Genomic DNA, 18280 nt, shown 5'->3' on the forward strand with positions numbered 1-18280 from the left:
GAATACATCATCATCATCATCATGAAGGCTGATGTTTTGAGGGATGTTGTAGGTAATGTGTGAGCATTGAGAACCCTTTGCATTGATTTTTCAGTTTGCTACCCAAAAAATATCAGCTACCAGTGAGGTTTCCTGAAATGCTCATATCTGCAAATGCATTGACAGGTTTTGACGCTGGGCATCCTCTGTGTAACTGTGTTACGAGCAATGAAAATGGAAGACCATGATGATGTTGAGGCTGTAGCAGAAACAAAAATGACAAAAAGTATTTCACGTTTGAGCACTTCTGTCTCTCATGCATTCCTGTCAAAGGGCAGAACAAAACTGAAGATTAAAAAAAAAATGAAATAATAAAAACAAAAACCGTGAGAGTGAGAATGACATTGTCTGTTCGTCTCTGCGTGTCTGCCTTGGAAGCACACGGGACATGTTGTTTGTGTGTCCTGAGCTCCAGGTGTCCTTTGGACTGTACTTTTCTAAACATTCGGAGATGAGCCTTTATACAGGATTGCAAAAACAAACATTACACACCAAACTGATAGCACAGTGACTGTACCGTCCTCGAAAGCTGCACCCAAATCTGAGCAAATTGTACAGTTTCAGCGCCTGTGCTCGGGAGTCTTTACAGGACGGACTGGATACCAAACGATTCACTGAGCGAAAGGGAGGTTAGAGTCTCGGGTTCGTCAGACTATTTCCCCCCAATTCATGAGTAGTTTCTTAATATGTAGTTGGTCTTTCTCAGACCTGCAAAGATGAAAGCTGACCCTCAAACCCTTGATTTGCGAGCCGCTTTCCAGCCCAGGCAGCCAGAAGAGTGTGATCTCAGAGCAGACCGTACCCGGGTAATGAGCGGCTAATAAAACACGTACACAGCAGGTAGAAGTAGTGCAGATGTTTATTGCTGCCAGCAGTGTCTGTACCCCCAGCTGCCCACTGGGAGAGTCCCAGGCTGGGCAGGGTTGGCAGCTCAGGCATTGCAGCGGTTGGTATCACAGCATTTCCAGCCGGGATGCTTGCAGAAGGCCAGCGTAGTGCAGCCTTTCTCCCCAGTTTCTGAGGACAAGCAAGGACACGGACATGTCAACAACGATGGTGCGAACAAGCTTTTCCATTTTTTGTTTTGCTCGTTTAACTCAAATATCGACCCAACAGGAAAAACAGAACCGCGCTGTAAACGTGTCAATTATTGTATGAGTGAAACATTTTTTGTTTTAAAGATTTTTATTTATAAATATAGACCCTATCTTGACAAATAACATGTCACAGAAAGATTCTTAAGGTATATATTCGCTCATCTATATTTGACGGTGTACTCCGTCTCTCACACAAACTGAAAAACAAAAAAGTCTGTATGGATGTATGTATGCATCGCCTGTCAAAACACTACAGTTCAGGGAATAAAGCGTTTTTTAAAGCAGTGCCAGTATATCCTTCGGCAGCCAAGCCTACCTCTAGTGTAGCAGACCTGGGGAACTCGACTGGAGCACCGGAGCAGCTGGTTCTGTACCATCAGGAAATCTTCCCCATAGCACTCGATAGTAAAAGCTGAAAGGGAGAAATAACTTGTGAAAGAAACATCCAGGATATACAGTGTATATTATATATATTTGTTTACGTGTGTGAGTATATATAATGAAAACAAACTTAATTACTAGGGCGGCCCCCTGAAAGTCGCCGAGTCGAATCATCAGTCGGAGACCCCTCAGTCGACGGAAATTCTTCAAATCGAGAAGTTGTTTGTTTTTTAGTTTTTTTTCAGTCCCCGTCTCTAAGGCCCTGGACTTCATGAACCTCTGACTGCTACACTGTCACTCAATTTAAAGTAGAGGGTTGTACCAAAATGTGTTATATTTACTTATATATTATAAAGGTAAATCAATGGGAAACAAGCCCAATTTAGATTAGATATATTCATGTGTTTGTCTATATTACATATTCATAGGTGTTTTTAGCCAATGCCCAGAGGTATTTTTGCTATAAGCGTGAAAATAAGAGCCACGCCGACCATTTTGAGTCTTTTTGCCGAGTTCAGTGTGTTTACAGTGATTCCAGTGAGCCAGGACTCACATCGCAGAGCCGAGCAGACACTCACTGCGTGGGATTTATATGGGATGTTTTTAGTTTTAAACCCAGTTACAAACGTTTTACTATTACACGTTGTTTTTAATGTTTACAGTGAAATAAAACATTTTGGTTAGCTTGATTTAAAAATAAATACATGTGTGCTGCCTGTCTCATTATTACGACAAATCCATATAGTAGCCCGACGTTGTCGGCAATTCAAATAGACTGCAATTCAAATCTTGCATCATATGCAGCGTCTTCTTATTGATTTTTAAATGCAAAACAAATATATGTTCCCATGACTCTGTTGCATTTGCTAATGTTAAATTGGTCAAAATCATCACTAAAACTCATGCCAGTGGATTTTCTGATTGCCAGATAGTCTGTTATGAGCAAAAACAGAAAAAAGGAACGAATAGTCGAATCCCTGCATTGAACAGCCAAATCCGATTCGACTGACACAATTCTGAGTCGGGTACAGCCCTATTAATTACATTACATAAGTAGAAATCCACCAGACAGTGTGGCTCAAGCATCGGGACTGACCTGTGCACAACGGCAGCAGCAGCAGCAGGACCAGAAAAGCCTTCATCTTGGTGTAGTTCAAAGTATCTACCCTTCACACGGGCTGGCACAGTTTATATACAGCCCTGTGGACTCCCACACACACAGACGCACACACCCTGAGGTTCACCCAAAACAAACAGTGACACCCAAGACAGAGCGGGCAGTCGTGTGTTTTGTGTGCTTTTGTTGAATGTTCTTCCCATCTACAGTATGTGTTCGACAATTTGTACAGAACGTTCTGGCGAAAATTATCTGAAATGCGACCTCTTTGCACTTAGAATTGTGACCATTTTCACGAGTCCCACTAATTGGGCAAAGAAATGAGCCGCCCTCAGAGGAAGCGGCCTCCCGTTTGGCCGCTGTGTGCGACAGGGCGAGGTGAGGGAATTGGGGAGTGCAGCTGTGGGGCAGAGATAAGGAGATATCTGCTAGAGTACAGACTCCAGCTGGGTTACAGTACTGGGAAAAACCACAACACACACACACACACCACAACACACACACTCGAGCAAAGTCTAAGGAGTAAAAACTCGCACCAGAATGACAAAGTGAACATGAAGCCTGTATTTGTCACAAGATGATTGACAGACTCCACCCCTCAGATATTCACCACACTTTGATTCCTGACAGCATGGCATAAACCATGTTTATCATATGAGCGACAGAAATAAAATGAAAATAAGCAGTCTTTACCTTAGTTGACATATGTGTAAAGTAACTTAATTCAATCAAACTACAAGGTAACAAAACAATCCTTTACATTTGTATGACTTATCCCAGCGATGTGCCTAAGACTAAGTATGAGTAAGTATGCTAACATCTTCATTTAGAAATTCCAACTAGCAATCACCAATCACACTGGTGAAATAAAACCTCAATCTGCAGAAGTTTATCTCACTGGTTGTAAATCCTATGCTAACCTATTTGTATAGACACCTTCCCCGGGCAGATCCGCAAAGCACCGGGGTTACGGCCATCTTCGTTCACACAGGGTGAGAAATACGGAAACAGCCTCTCGCTAAAAGTGTCTCTGAACGTGTAGATGGGGGTCATATCTGTGGGGTCAAAGAAGGCCACCTCCCCCCGGTCATAGTCCAGCTCCACTCTGACCCTCTGGGGCTTCCTCTTCAGCCAGAGGCGCGTCCAGGCCGTGGTGCACGCACTGTACTCGTGCCCGTTCCTCAGAGCCACAGCCCAGAACCCTTCTTCTGGGCTCACGTTGATGATGCCCTTCCTGTTGATGGACTCCTTCAGCACACCCACATCCCACTTGGTCTTGTTTCCCACCTCCACCTCCCAGCAGTGCCTCCCCGCGGTGAAGCCCTCGGAGCCCAGCACACACACGCACACGGCGCAGCGCTCGGGGTTGTCCGGCAGATCCTGTTTCTTCTCCGTGTGACTGACGCTGGTGAGGTCTTCAGACAGCGAGAGCCAGGGGGCGGCCGTGTTGGGGTCAAGAGTCACAGGAGCTGAAAGTGAGCAGACATGAAGCAGATCAAACACTTTCATTTGTATTCGTTAATATTACTACACCATCGATGACGTTTAAAGATGCGGTGGACTTAAACTATGTTCGTTTTCTTGGTTTTGGTTTCAATTAAAATGAAAATCCACATTTGTGCTCCCACTTCCTTGTTCTCTCTGCCCGATACTCACTGTACTGAACCAACCCCAGCATCTTCTCCCAGACTCGGTACTTCAGAGAGCTCAGGTGTTTGGCCACATCGATCAGCACCCCGGACACCCCCTCTGGATCCGGCTGTGTGCACTGGGCCCTGCAACGGTATTCACGAGTCAGTGCTGTGGGGGGTATTTTCAATACTGTAGACACAAGGAGGAGGAGAGGCTACATACCTTGTCTTGAGGCTCTTGTAGTTCTGGAAGAAATAGAAAATATATATGTTTATGTGTTTATATTTTGAGAATGCACTACATTCTCAAATATCGTATTTTGTTCTTACAAAGCTTTAACTATTGAAAACAGACGGTCAATATTAATACTGATTGATCTTTTATGTCTCGTATCCCAGTTACAGTGATTATTTCAGATATATTTGCTATTCTCTATAAATCACACTGATATCAAAAGCAAAATAAAAGCAGCCATCATGTGAGAATATTTGCCGTCCTCACCAACAGGAACGACATGTCTCCAGCTCTCATCTCCTTCTCGATCGCTTTGATTGTGTTGGAGAGGGATGATATCCTTCTGCTGAGGTTTTGGATCTTCTCCTCCATGATGAGACTCTTTAGCTCCTCTTCCTCTCTCAGCACAGCGAGTCTGGCTGCCTCTTCATCTCGTAGAAACTGGTGAAGTTCCTCAAACTCCTTCTTTATCTTCCTCTCAGTTTGCTGGGCTTGGATCTGAATGTAAGACGGTCACAGATGTCATTTGTGTTTTTGAGGTGAAATGCCCGTTCTGTGTTAATGCGTGTCTGTAACTATGCACACACTATATATCTACCTTGATTTCCCCGGCGGTTTTCTCACACACTTTTTTGCACGTATTGAATGATTCCAACTTTTCCTGCATCGGCTTGAGTGCAGTTTTGAGTTCATCCTGAAAGTGAAAAAATCATCTCGTAAAATGTGCAGCTGGACAGACTGGTATCGCAGCTAATTGCCAACCTAAACCAGAAAGCAGATCTGCCCAGGACAGACTACTGAAGAGGGATTTCAATAATGTAGGGCTATACCTTTACTACAGGAATGACACTGTCGATGCAAATAAAAAAGAAAAGATAGGTAGTGCTTCATTTGCTTTTGTTCTTGTAGACCATTGAGCTACAGTAATGATGTCTGAAACTGGTGTCAGACATGACACTTTCTCACAAATAGACCACGTGTTTTAACAAAAAAACTTCATAAAACTGTTAATTATCCTAAAAAGTAAACATATTCCCAGATAAAGAACATACTTATCATTGAAACAGAACATTAATTAAATATCTTTGGATACATGCTAAGTAGTAAATTAAGATCTGATTGCTGGAAGTGCATTAATAATGCAGAGAGAATCGTTCTTCAGGAAATATGCTTTCAGTTCTTTCCATTGCACTCTGTTAGATATGGGCAATACATTTGAGTGACTGTACTCACTGACTGGTACAACAGTTTAATTAATTAATGTCCTGTTTGTGCAGGTAAAGAGCAACAACAAGGTTGTGAAAGAAGACTAATCTTTCCAGCTACTCCACATTCCAGCGCAGCCTGGTCACGGCTCTGCCAAAATCCGGAAAAACATGTAAATCTCGGTACTGTAAGAGACCCTCAATGCATAGGGTGTAGTAACGAATGTCATTAAAATCCTTACATTATCAAGATCATTATTGAAGAAATCATAAAAGTGACATCATTATATTTTTGCCCAACCTTGAATTCCTGTGTGGCCTCCTCGACTGGGCAACAGTTGTGAAGTTTGTGTTTCTTTGAAGTCTGACACACAACGCAGATGGCCTCTTGATCGTCCAGACAGTAGAGCTTGAGTTTCTCTGTGTGCAGCCTGCAGAGATCAGAGGTCCTCTCTGGGGGTTTGTCTCCTTTCTGCTTTAGCCAGGACTCCACGATGTTTCTTAAAGTCAGGTTGGAAGGAGGCTTGTCTGTAGAAGACCTCCGCCGGCACAGAGGGCATTGCTGGGAGATGTTCTGGGACCAGCACTGATCCAGACAGGCTTTACAGAAGCTGTGGCTGCACCTGAGCACCACCGGGTCCATGAATACATCGCAGCACACAGGACAGCACAGTTCATCCTCCAGCACAGCTCTTGCAGCCATTTCTGACACTCTCTCTCACAGCCTGCAGCCTGCTGTAATGGCTCCTGGTCGAAGTCATAAACTCCCAAGATGTGCTTTCACTTTCATTATCTGCTCTGACATCTGAACTTCCTCTTGTGCCACGTCACACTGTGTTGTGCTTCTGGTTTCATTCAGTATACTTTAGAAGATTGTTTTGATTTAGTAGTTTTTAATACTAGTTGGTAGCAATATGTAAAAGAAAATATACAGTGAGGGAAAAAAGTATTTGATCCCCTGCTGATTTTGTACGTTTGCCCACTGACAAAGAAATGATCAGTCTATCATTTTAATGGTAGGTGTATTTTAACAGTGAGAGACAGAATAACAACAAAAAAATCCAGAAAAACGCATTTCAAAAAAGTTATAAATTGATTTGCATGTTAATGAGGGAAATAAGTATTTGATCCCCTATCAATCAGCAAGATTTCTGACTCCCAGGTGTCTTTTATACAGGTAACGAGCTGCGATTAGGAGCACTCTCTTAAAGGGACTCTCCTAATCTCAGCTTGTTACCTGTATAAAAGACACCTGTCCACAGAAGCAATCAATCAATCAGATTCCAAACTGTCCACCATGGCCAAGACCAAAGAGCTGTCCAAGGATGTCAGGGACAAGATTGTAGACCTACACAAGGCTGGAATGGGCTACAAGACCATCGCCAAGCAGCTTGGTGAGAAGGTGACAACAGTTGGTGCGATTATTCAATTGGAAGAAACACAAAATAACTGTCAGTCTCCCTCGGTCTGGGGCTCCATGCAAGATCTCACCTCGTGGAGTTTCAATGATCATGAGAACGGTGAGGAATCAGCCCAGAACTACACGGGAGGATCTTGTTAATGATCTCAAGGCAGCTGGGACCATAGTCACCAAGAAAACAATTGGTAACACACTACGCCGTGAAGGACTGAAATCCTGCAGCGCCCGCAAGGTCCCCCTGCTCAAGAAAGCACATGTACAGGCCCGTCTGAAGTTTGCCAATGAACATCTGAATGATTCAGAGGAGAACTGGGTGAAAGTGTTGTGGTCAGATGAGACCAAAATCGAGCTCTTTGGCATCAACTCAACTCGCCGTGTTTGGAGGAGGAGGAATGACCCCAAGAACACCATCCCCACCGTCAAACATGGAGGTGGAAACATTATGCTTTGGGGGTGTTTTTCTGCTAAGGGGACAGGACAACTGCACTGCATCAATGGGACGATGGACGGGGCCATGTACCGTCAAATCTTGGGTGAGAACCTCCTTCCCTCAGCCAGGGCATTGAAAATGGGTCATGGATGGGTATTCCAGCATGACAATGACCCAAAACACACAGCCAAGGCAACAAAGGAGTGGCTCAAGAAGAAGCACATTAAGGTCCTGGAGTGGCCTAGCCAGTCTCCAGACCTTAATCCCATAGAAAATCTGTGGAGGGAGCTGAAGGTTCGGGTTGCCAAACGTCAGCCTCAAAACCTTAATGACTTGGAGAGGATCTGCAAAGAGGAGTGGGACAAAATCCCTCCTGAGATGTGTGCAAACCTGGTGGCCAACTACAAGAAACGTCTGACCTCTGTGATTGCCAACTAGGGTTTTGCCACCAAGTACTAAGTCGAAGGGGTCAAATACTTATTTCCCTCATTAACATGCAAATCAATTTATAACTTTTTTGAAATGCGTTTTTCTGTATTTTATTGCTGTTATTCTGTCTCTCACTGTTAAAATACACCTACCATTAAAATTATAGACTGATCATTTCTTTGTCAGTGGGCAAACGTACAAAATCAGCAGGGGATCAAATACTTTTTTCCCTCACTGTACACTCACCTAAAGGATTATTAGGAACACCTGTTCAATTTCTCATTAATGCAATTATCTAACCAACCAATCACATGGCAGTTGCTTCAATGCATTTAGGGGTGTGGTCCTGGTCAAGACAATCTCCTGAACTCCAAACTGAATGTCTGAATGGGAAAGAAAGGTGATTTAAGCAATTTTGAGCGTGGCATGGTTGTTGGTGCCAGACGGGCCGGTCTGAGTATTTCACAATCTGCTCAGTTACTGGGATTTTCACGCACAACCATTTCTAGGGTTTACAAAGAATGGTGTGAAAAGGGAAAAACATCCAGTATGCGGCAGTCCTGTGGGCGAAAATGCCTTGTTGATGCTAGAGGTCAGAGGAGAATGGGCCGACTGATTCAAGCTGATAGAAGAGCAACTTTGACTGAAATAACCACTCGTTACAACCGAGGTATGCAGCAAAGCATTTGTGAAGCCACAACACGTACAACCTTGAGGCGGATGGGCTTCAACAGCAGAAGCCCCCACCGGGTACCACTCATCTCCACTACAAATAGGAAAAAGAGGCTACAATTTGCACAAGCTCACCAAAATTGGACAGTTGAAGACAGGAAAAATGTTGCCTGGTCTGATGAGTCTCGATTTCTGTTGAGACATTCAGATGGTAGAGTCAGAATTTGGCGTAAACAGAATGAGAACATGGATCCATCATGCCTTGTTACCACTGTGCAGGCTGGTGGTGGTGGTGTAATGGTGTGGGGGATGTTTTCTTGGCACACTTTAGGCCCCTTAGTGCCAATTGGGCATCGTTTAAATGCCACGGCCTACCTGAGCATTGTTTCTGACCATGTCCATCCCTTTATGACCACCATGTACCCATCCTCTGATGGCTACTTCCAGCAGGATAATGCACCATGTCACAAAGGTCGAATCATTTCAAATTGGTTTCTTGAACATGACAATGAGTTCACTGTACTAAATTGGCCCCCACAGTCACCAGATCTCAACCCAATAGAGCATCTTTGGGATGTGGTGGAACGGGAGCTTTGTGCCCTGGATGTGCATCCCACAAATCTCCATCAACTGCAAGATGCTATCCTATCAATATGGGCCAACATTTCTAAAGAATGCTTTCAGCACCTTGTTGAATCAATGCCACGTAGAATTAAGGCAGTTCTGAAGGCGAAAGGGGGTCAAACACAGTATTAGTATGGTGTTCCTAATAATCCTTTAGGTGAGTGTATATTGTTTATAAATACGAAAAAATGAAAGAATGTAAAAATTTAAACATCAAACTAGCAGTCAGGGACACAGGATGAAATTTCCAAATGATAGAAATACATCTCAGTGGTATCACAAAGGGACTTGCCCACCTATATTGAGAGAGTGTCAATTTATCCCCCTCAATCATAGGCGTCCCCCCACTCTATGAAAGACAGGAACATTCACAGATGTTGTTTACGAGGTGCACTCCCCCACACACTCAGTTGGAATTCACATTCAAAAAGGTTTTATTGGCATGAATATTTGACATCAGTGTAGACATGTCCAGTGCTCAGGAACAGGGCAGTGGGAAGAAGAACAGAAATTATGCATTTAACATTTACAGACATACAACTGCCACGATCAAATGTACCGATGTATTTGATCCGGATCAGAAAGGGCAGCATGCAATATATATGATTTTGATCAATTCAGCGCTAAGCCTGAGATGGGAGTGATTGGATGAAAAGGGCGGGCAGAATAATAGTTGATCATGATTGGTTGAGGGAAGATGTACATAGCCTATTCAGTTTAACATCAGCCAATCAGCGCCACGGTTGCTGAGAGCAAAGCACGATCATACAGTTGGCAGCAAAATGGAAAAGGCAGATGTGGGTGAGCCTGTAGTGTTGTGCGTTATGGAAGCGAAAGAGACTTGTTGTGTCCAGTGTGTGATTTATTCTCAATCTGTGCGCATGTGCGGTTTGTGTTTGTCGCCCTGAGATGATACATAGCATTGAAACAGAAATGACTACAAAACTTAAACACTCACTTTAATATCTCACTAAATCACGCTGTGTACACAGAAAAATAACAGTGAATTTAATGGTTTAATCTTCCTAATGAGTACTTTGCATACAACACATTTTTAATGCAATTTTTGTCATTATTTATTCACATCCAGTATCAAAGCAATTATACCACCTTTTATCTTCAAAGTAATTAGGATTACAAAAGACAATGTTACTTTGTTGCAGTCACCCTGACATTAAAATTGTAATAAGCGTTTAGAAAATCATTTGTTTTGGGGAACCATCTGGAGTTTCAAACTGTTTTCCGGGAGATTGCTGCCAACAATTATAGCTAAGCACAAGTGGGGTTTTTGGTCAAAATGGAAGTAAATTATCTGTGAAATAAACTACTTTTACAAGTGAGTTTCAGTTGGTTTTTGGTGTTCATTTTAAATATTGTATAAATACTCACAAGATTCTGCTAAATCTATTACTGCTGCCTATTACAGTTGTCACATTTGCTCTGGAAAAATAGTCCAAACCTGCAGGAATGAGATGTCTTCAGCTCTCATTTCCTGCTCGATGGCCCTCATCGTGTCAGAGAGGGCGGTTATTTCTCTTGTGAGGTTCTCAATCTTTTCTTTCATCCTTTGACTCTTCTGCTCCTCTTCCTCTCTTGGCACAACTGGCTGCCTCTTCATCTTACAGAAACCAGTGAAGCTGCTCAAAAATCTTTTATCTGCCTTTGTGTTTGCTGAGCCTGAGTCTAATTTTCACAAAGAATAAAGTCAATATTTTTCAGACATTGCCAGCCTTCCTGCTGGGAAGTTTGTCTTTTGTTTGTACGGTAAACCCTTGCTGAACTCACAGAGCGCTGACCTACTTCCTTGCTGGCTCGGTTTGCAGCAGGATATTTAAATATTAACATACAAATTAAATATTAACTCTCACACACGTCCAAAATGTATTCAGCTCTTTCACTGTCCGCATGTGAGGAATACGGACAATCATTCAGAGCCCACTGCTAAAAATAAATAGACATTGATTCACTGTATCATACATCTCACTTTTTTCCCCGTTCAGCGGGATGCTGCGGCTGTCTTGGAGGAGAACTGGGCATGAATGTCTAGAAATGCATGGCTTGTGAAATACAATATTTTCTCAATGCCCAGTCAAACGCATGAGACCAAAATAAAGATTAAACCGTAATTCTGTACCCCCATCCATTCCCCCTAAACTGTACTCCTCCATACAGTCTTGACCAAGGCCCCTCTTAGGCTCATTGCTCTGTAGGGCTGCATGTGCAGCTGTGCAGGAATTTGCAGACCCTTTGTGGATAATGAATAAATGGATTACAATTATGGTCCTGAAGTGCAGTCACAGCTTTTCTGCATTTCCAATGAGACGTAATTTGGTATTTTGGAAATGTCATCCTGTGTCTGTCCCTGTGTTTTGTATTTCATTTCCTTCTTTCATTGTTTCTTATTTATAACCAATATGTATTTTGTTTTATTCATGTTGTAACCAACCAGTAATTAAAAATAATACAAACAACTAAACACACAAAACATAAGCTGCTAAATTACGCTGAATGAAACCAGAAGCACAACACAGTGTGACGTGGCACAAGAGGAAGTTCAGATGTCAGAGCAGATAATGAAAGTGAAAGCACATCTTGGGAGTTAGTGACTTCGACCAGGAGCCATTACAGCAGGCTGCAGGCTGTGAGAGAGAGTGTCAGAAATGGCTGCAAGAGCTGTGCTGGAGGATGAACTGTGCTGTCCTGTGTGCTGCGATGTATTCATGGACCCGGTGGTGCTCAGGTGCAGCCACAGCTTCTGTAAAGCCTGTCTGGATCAGTGCTGGTCCCAGAACATCTCCCAGCAATGCCCTCTGTGCCGGCGGAGGTCTTCTACAGACAAGCCTCCTCCCAACCTGACTTTAAGAAACATCGTGGAGTCCTGGCTAAAGCAGAAAGGAGACAAACCCCCAGAGAGGACCTCTGATCTCTGCAGGCGGCACACAGAGAAACTCAAGCTCTACTGTCTGGACGATCAAGAGGCCATCTGCGTTGTGTGTCAGACTTCAAAGAAACACAAACTTCACAACTGTTGCCCAGTCGAGGAGGCCACACAGGAATTCAAGGTTGGGCAAAAATATAATGATGTCACTTTTATGATTACTTCAATAATGATCTTGATAATGTAAGGATTTTAATGACATTCGTTACTACACCCTATGCATTGAGGGTCTCTTACAGTACCGAGATTTACATGTTTTTCCTAATTTTGGCAGTTTTATGAAGTTTTTTAGTTTAAACACTTGAAAACTAAACTACTTTGTGGTCTATTTGTGAGAAAGTGTCATGTCTGACAGTCATCATTACTGTAGCTCAATGGTCTACAAGAACAAAAGCAAATGAAGCACTACCTATCTTTTCTTTTTTATTTGCATCGACAGTGTCATTCCTGTAGTAAAGGTATAGCCCTACATTATTGAAATCCCTCTTCAGTAGTCTGTCCTGGGCAGATCTGCTTTCTGGTTTAGGTTGGCAATGAGCTGCGATACCAGTCTGTCCAGCTGCACATTTTACGAGATGATTTTTTCACTTTCAGGATGAACTCAAAACTGCACTCAAGCCGATGCAGGAAAAGTTGGAATCATTCAATACGTGCAAAAAAGTGTGTGAGAAAACCGCCGGGGAAATCAAGGTAGATATATAGTGTGTGCATAGTTACAGACACGCATTAATACACAACGGGCATTTCACCTCAAAAACACAAATGACATCTGTAACCGTCTTACATTCAGATCCAAGCCCAGCAAACTGAGAGGAAGATAAAGAAGGAGTTTGAGGAACTTCACCAGTTTCTACAAGATGAAGAGGCAGCCAGACTCGCTGTGCTGAGAGAGGAAGAGGAGCTAAAGAGTCTCATCATGGAGGAGAAGATCCAAAACCTCAGCAGAAGGATATCATCCCTCTCCAACACAATCAAAGCGATCGAGAAGGAGATGAGAGCTGGAGACATGTCATTCCTGTCGGTGAGGACGGCAAATACTCTCACATGATGGCTGATTTTATTTTGCTTTTGATATCAGTGTGATTTATAGAGAATATATCTGAAATAATCACTGTAACTGGGATACAATTATTTCACTGTCTGTGTGTTTTCAATAGCTGTCAGAGCTTTGTATCTTCTTCTGTGAAGGTAAAAACAAAATACGATTTTAGAAAATTCTCAAAATATGAATGTATCAATGCATAAACAATATATTTTTCTATTTTTCCAGAACTACAAGAGCCTGAAGACAAGGTATGTAGCTTCTCCTCCTCCTCCTTGTGTCCATATTATTGAAAATACCCCCCCCACAGCACTAACTCGATGGCGAATGTCACTGCAGGGCCCAGTGCACACAGCCGGATCCAGAGAAGGTTTCAGGAGCGCTGATCAATGTGGCCGAACACCTCAGCTCTCTGAAGTACCGAGTCTGGGAGAAGATGCTGGGGCTGGTTGAGTACAGTGAGTATCGGGGGGAAGGAGAGCAGATTCTGAGGGTGGGAAGCCAAATGCTCAATCCAGTAAATCATAAGATAAAATGGGTACATTGAGTCACAAGTCCATGGCAAAAAAAAATGGCATCCATAGTGTAAGCGTGGGAACAACTACTAAATCACAGTGCAAGTTGAGTGCGCTAACCTCTCCCCAGGATTAAACCCTGTGATCTCCCCTCCAGCCCCTGTGACTCTGGACCCCAACACGGCATCCTCGTTTGTGACGCTGTCTGAGGATTTAACATCTGTGATATACAGTGGCGATATTCCTCAAGATCTCCCCGCGAACCCGGAGAGGTTTGGCTGGTTCTGCTACGTCCTGGGCTCTGAAGGCTTCACCTCGGGGCGGCACTGCTGGGACGTGGTGGTGGGGAGTAGAGACTCGTGGACACTAGGTGTGGTAAAGGAGACGGTGAACAGGACTGCAGACATATTCCCAGACCCAGACGAGGGATTCTGGGGTGTAAGTCTGTGGTTTGGAGATACATATACAACCTCATCTTCCATTCCACTCACTTTAAAGACAAAGCCTGAGACGATCAGAGTGCAGCTGGACTGTGACAGCGGGAAGGTGTCCTTCTTTGACACCAGGGACATGACTCCTATCCACACTTTTGAGTGCAGTTTTAGTGAGAGGCTGTTTCCCTACTTCAGCCCAGGCAGAAAAGGGCAGGGCAAAAGTTCTGACCCGCTGAAGATCTGCCCTGTAAAGGTTTCTATAAAAGTGGAATATCCTTAGGCAGATAAATGTCCTTACAAGTTACAACCCCCTACACATTGTTTGGACACTTCCATTGAAGTCTGCAGTGTGTGAAATACATTTCCGTTTCCTTTGCAAAGATGGAGTCGCTTCTATTCCTAGTCTGTATTATTTAGACACATGTAAGAAAGACATTTTCAATCATCGCTTTATAGAAAAGTCTTATCAGACTCTACAATGTTATTTCTTAGTTTAATGTAGCTATGCTTGTTTGTGTCCGACAGGGGGCGCTAGAGTCCTTTAAATGCACTGGGAATTCACTGAAGAATCAGCCAGCCAATCCCAGTGCGTTGTGCTGGGATACAACAGGACTCAACATCTAAGCCATTTATAAGATTCCAATCTATATTTTATTAACTGAAATGAGGCATTGATTTATGTATATTACGAATAATAATGTTACAACAACGTACTATTATTGTTTAATATAATGTAATGTACCATTATATTTGCCATGTGTGTAGCTGTTGTTGTAGTTGTGTATCAAAACAAATATTGGGACTGTGGAAATAGGTTATATTGGCTGTTAGAAATGGCAATGTTGTGTTTATATGCTATAGTTATACCATTGATTAGTGGGAGGCCTAGTGTAAGTTACTCTGGATAAGAGTGTCTGCTGACAAATGTAATACAAATAATGGCTGATTGTCAGTAATGGCTGAAAACGCCTGGCTGGTTGTTTGTGTGGCAGCTACTCACACGCATGGCTGAGGTATCTGAAACTCCTGAGCTCGCCAAGTCTTTGGTTTCTCAGTAAATGCTTCTTATTCTTGACCAATCAGACTACTGTATTGTACACCAAATGTTGTGAAGCTGGCCAGCACTTTCCGGTATGGACTGCCATGTTCAAAAATATGTACAAATCTGATGAACGCTGAGCTACAGCAAGTTCAAGAGTGAGGGAGGTAGGCCTGTCTGTGCAACCACTCAACACTGTTGTTGTTTCTAGTCTCAAATGTAGAAGTGTCCTAAGTGATAGTTGTCTATGAGCATCATTATTCAGGGCTGACAGAGGTGGATACAGTCCCAGATACCTCCTGAACGCTGGTAACTCTCTCAGTGTCTCGTACACAGAAACTCTTACGTGTCATACATAATTAAAGCTAGTGTATGCATGAAATCATCTTGGTTTCCGTAGAGGCTCTGGGGGGCTTTATTATTTGTGAGTTACATCTTCATTCTGCCTCCCTTGAGAAGGTGTGAGCTGTATAAGAGGAACTGCGGACATCGCCTAAGAGGGAATCAACCTGCCGCTCACCGGCGCTACAGCTCTCTGGAGTGTGGCTGCTAGGAAAGCTGTTCTGTATCCTGCCAAGCAGAGGACAAAATTAGGAGTGCTCTTTGTAAAGCTGGTGATTTTGGTGTGTATGTTTAAATAAAATAAGACGTACAAAAACATCACAATAAACAAAACATTAAAAATGGGTCAAGAAAAGCAAATTACAGTGGAGACTCTGGGTCTGATTGTATCACAATTCAACCCCACCTGATAAAAGCAGATAATAAATCTGATATTTTTGAGTTAAAGACCAAAATCCGAGCCGCCACTGAGTTCAGGACTGTATGTTTCGGGCAGGTGTGTTGTTTCAATCTGGCTCAGTGTCTCAGTTACCTCTGACTAGCTCCAGAGGTGATCGTGTCTTTAACAAATACAGTACAGAGCATTACATTGTGCTATCTGCTTTTCTTTAATCTTCGCCTTCTTTTCTCAGGAACTTCAGCCCTCTAAAATATTTATAACCTGTCGTTCTGCGATGCATTGCTCGTGTTCCCAGCGCTCCTGCACAGCTGGCTAAATATTGTTTTAAGGCAGTGCTCAGTTTGTGTACTGGCAAAATGCAATTATAAGACCCAGCAGACTGGCGGATGGCTGTTGCCTTCCTGCTCGGCACGGGTTCCCGGCCACAGCCGTCTCTCCGAGGGATCAGGGGAATGTGAAACTTTCTTTGTGTGAAGCTTTGGATTGACAGTTTTTACAGGTTGTGCCACAGCAAACATGTTAATCAGGGTGGCTGATGAGATGCACTTGCTAATACAGTGCGAGTCCAAATTGAATCAGCCCCACCGTGCCATTGCCTTTGATTGATTTTTTTTTTTATTCGTGAAACATCGAATCATGGAGGGGGAAAAAAAAGAGAAGGAAGAGCTGGTTGAAAACAAATAACTTGAGTCATATTCCTGTTTGTCTGAAAGATGTGTTAATGTGGAGAAGGGTGTGGGAGGCTGTACCCAGTGATTATCGCTGCCATGTACTGTGTGAGCAGTGGATTTGGCTCTGAAAGGTCAGGTTTGTATTTCCTGCAGGCGTACTAAATGAGCCATTAACAATAGATGAGTGCTTCTGAGAATGTGACTCCCTTTGACAGTGACGGAGTGAGATATACTTCCATAGCGCGAGCCCGTCGAAAGCACGTTTCGGAGAACACTGTAATGTTTAAATGCCTGGTACACTTCAATCCTCGCGTCTGCTTCTCATTTCACATTTCATACCATCATCCGGCTCTAGTCAAGAAACGTTCCTGCTGACAATAACGCAGAGGAGGGATGAAAACATGTCTTACCATCTCTTCCCACCTGTGACATCTTTAACATTTTCTTACTTCTACTGCAAATCACCAAGTCGAGGAATTATTCCTCTCTCTCTCCCTCTCCCTCTCTCTCTCTCACATAAATCACAGGGAGTGCCATGGCTCTGTATTGTACAGTTCCCAAATGGCTGTTAAGAAAAGTATTAAGACTGTTCAATAATTAATTGTGACGTGAAATATTGCCTTCTGGCAGGCTTGTCCTTTCAGCGGGAGGCATAATTGGTCACCTGTGGGCAATGCTCTACTGCCCCCGTGCCCTGCGTGTGGGGGTCGCTGAAGAACAGCACAGCACCCCCCCACAGTATGTCAGAGAGGAGTGGGATTCCCGCGCCACCCACCGACGCCACGCAGCGGCTGTAATTACCACAGGAGTCGCCACATCGAAGGAGCCGAGCAAATGCTGTTATAGATGACGTGCAATTGCTTTCACTTTAATATCATTTCACACACACACCACCGATATGCTCAAACTGATGTGCAAAAAGAGTCAGGCTGTGTCGAACCAGATGACATCTTTTGCCGAGCAAATCTGGAGACGTTGCAAAGATGGCAGTGTCCATTAAACGTTGATTTATTTCCAGCACTTGAAGTGTCACCATGTGTCCAGACTGTCAGGCTTCTCACTGCTGTCCTGTAAGTGCTGACGTCAAAAGCACAGCACCCCCGTTGGACCACAAAAGTGCCACCAAAACAAACCAAAAAAGGAAATCAAGGCAAAGAGTCTGGCCATAGTGAGGACCGACATCTCTTAAAGTCATACAGCGCATTCTGCATGGAAGCACCCGAGAAGACAGGAAGTTACTTAATCTTCCCAAAAAAACCTACAAAATAAAATAGAAAGTGAAGGGCAGAAAAACAACGTTATTCCCTTAATAACACCGATATGCCGGCTGCTCCCGGGCAGAGTTAATGAAGTGCTGACTAACATCTGCCTTCTGCATAGGGTAAAACTTTCGACAAGGCCCGGCCATTAATCACGCACCTGCGGTGTGTGGGACCTGCGGTAACGGCTGGTTTTTCCAAATGAATGGCGCTCAAACTGAGAGCTGCATTCTCCCTCCGCTAGCAGAGTAATTGATGAAACATCGAAAGTTAGCGCTCTGTAGGCGGCATTACAATTGATTAATGTTTAAAGCCAGGAAACGGAGCCTTGTCACGGGAAGTAATTGCAAAAGTATGTTT

At 43.5% G+C, this 18280-nt stretch overlaps 3 protein-coding genes across 4 annotated transcripts; 1 reads left to right on the top strand and 2 right to left on the bottom strand.

Moving 5' to 3' along the window:
• Positions 1–880: 880 nt before the first annotated feature.
• Positions 881–2802, bottom strand: LOC136719328 (uncharacterized). The gene is made up of 3 exons (XM_066697230.1): positions 2614–2802; positions 1453–1548; positions 881–1056 (listed from the first exon to the last, which is right to left on the bottom strand). Exons 1-3 carry the CDS (start codon positions 2657–2659, stop codon positions 971–973), a joined length of 228 nt encoding a protein of 75 aa, XP_066553327.1. The 5' UTR covers positions 2660–2802; the 3' UTR covers positions 881–970.
• Positions 2803–3177: 375 nt separating this feature from the next.
• LOC136719327 (zinc-binding protein A33) lies at positions 3178–6464 on the bottom strand. Of its 2 annotated transcripts, none has more exons than XM_066697229.1 (6): positions 6007–6464; positions 5129–5194; positions 4768–4998; positions 4489–4511; positions 4291–4409; positions 3178–4103 (listed from the first exon to the last, which is right to left on the bottom strand). In XM_066697229.1, the coding sequence occupies exons 1-6, from the start codon at positions 6406–6408 to the stop codon at positions 3550–3552; spliced, it is 1395 nt and encodes a 464-aa protein (XP_066553326.1). In that variant the 5' UTR covers positions 6409–6464; the 3' UTR covers positions 3178–3549. The 2 variants fall into 2 exon arrangements, with proteins under 2 accessions (XP_066553326.1, XP_066553325.1); XM_066697228.1 differs by having other exon boundaries at positions 5099–5194.
• A 5426-nt stretch (positions 6465–11890) lies between these two features.
• Positions 11891–15284, top strand: LOC136719109 (E3 ubiquitin-protein ligase TRIM35). The gene is made up of 6 exons (XM_066696945.1): positions 11891–12342; positions 12813–12908; positions 13009–13239; positions 13489–13511; positions 13600–13718; positions 13933–15284. The coding sequence occupies exons 1-6, from the start codon at positions 11941–11943 to the stop codon at positions 14487–14489; spliced, it is 1428 nt and encodes a 475-aa protein (XP_066553042.1). The 5' UTR covers positions 11891–11940; the 3' UTR covers positions 14490–15284.
• Positions 15285–18280: the final 2996 nt, after the last annotated feature.

This window comes from Amia ocellicauda, chromosome 23 (assembly GCF_036373705.1).
Source record: "Amia ocellicauda isolate fAmiCal2 chromosome 23, fAmiCal2.hap1, whole genome shotgun sequence".
In the NCBI taxonomy this organism is placed as follows: Eukaryota; Metazoa; Chordata; class Actinopteri; order Amiiformes; family Amiidae; genus Amia; species Amia ocellicauda.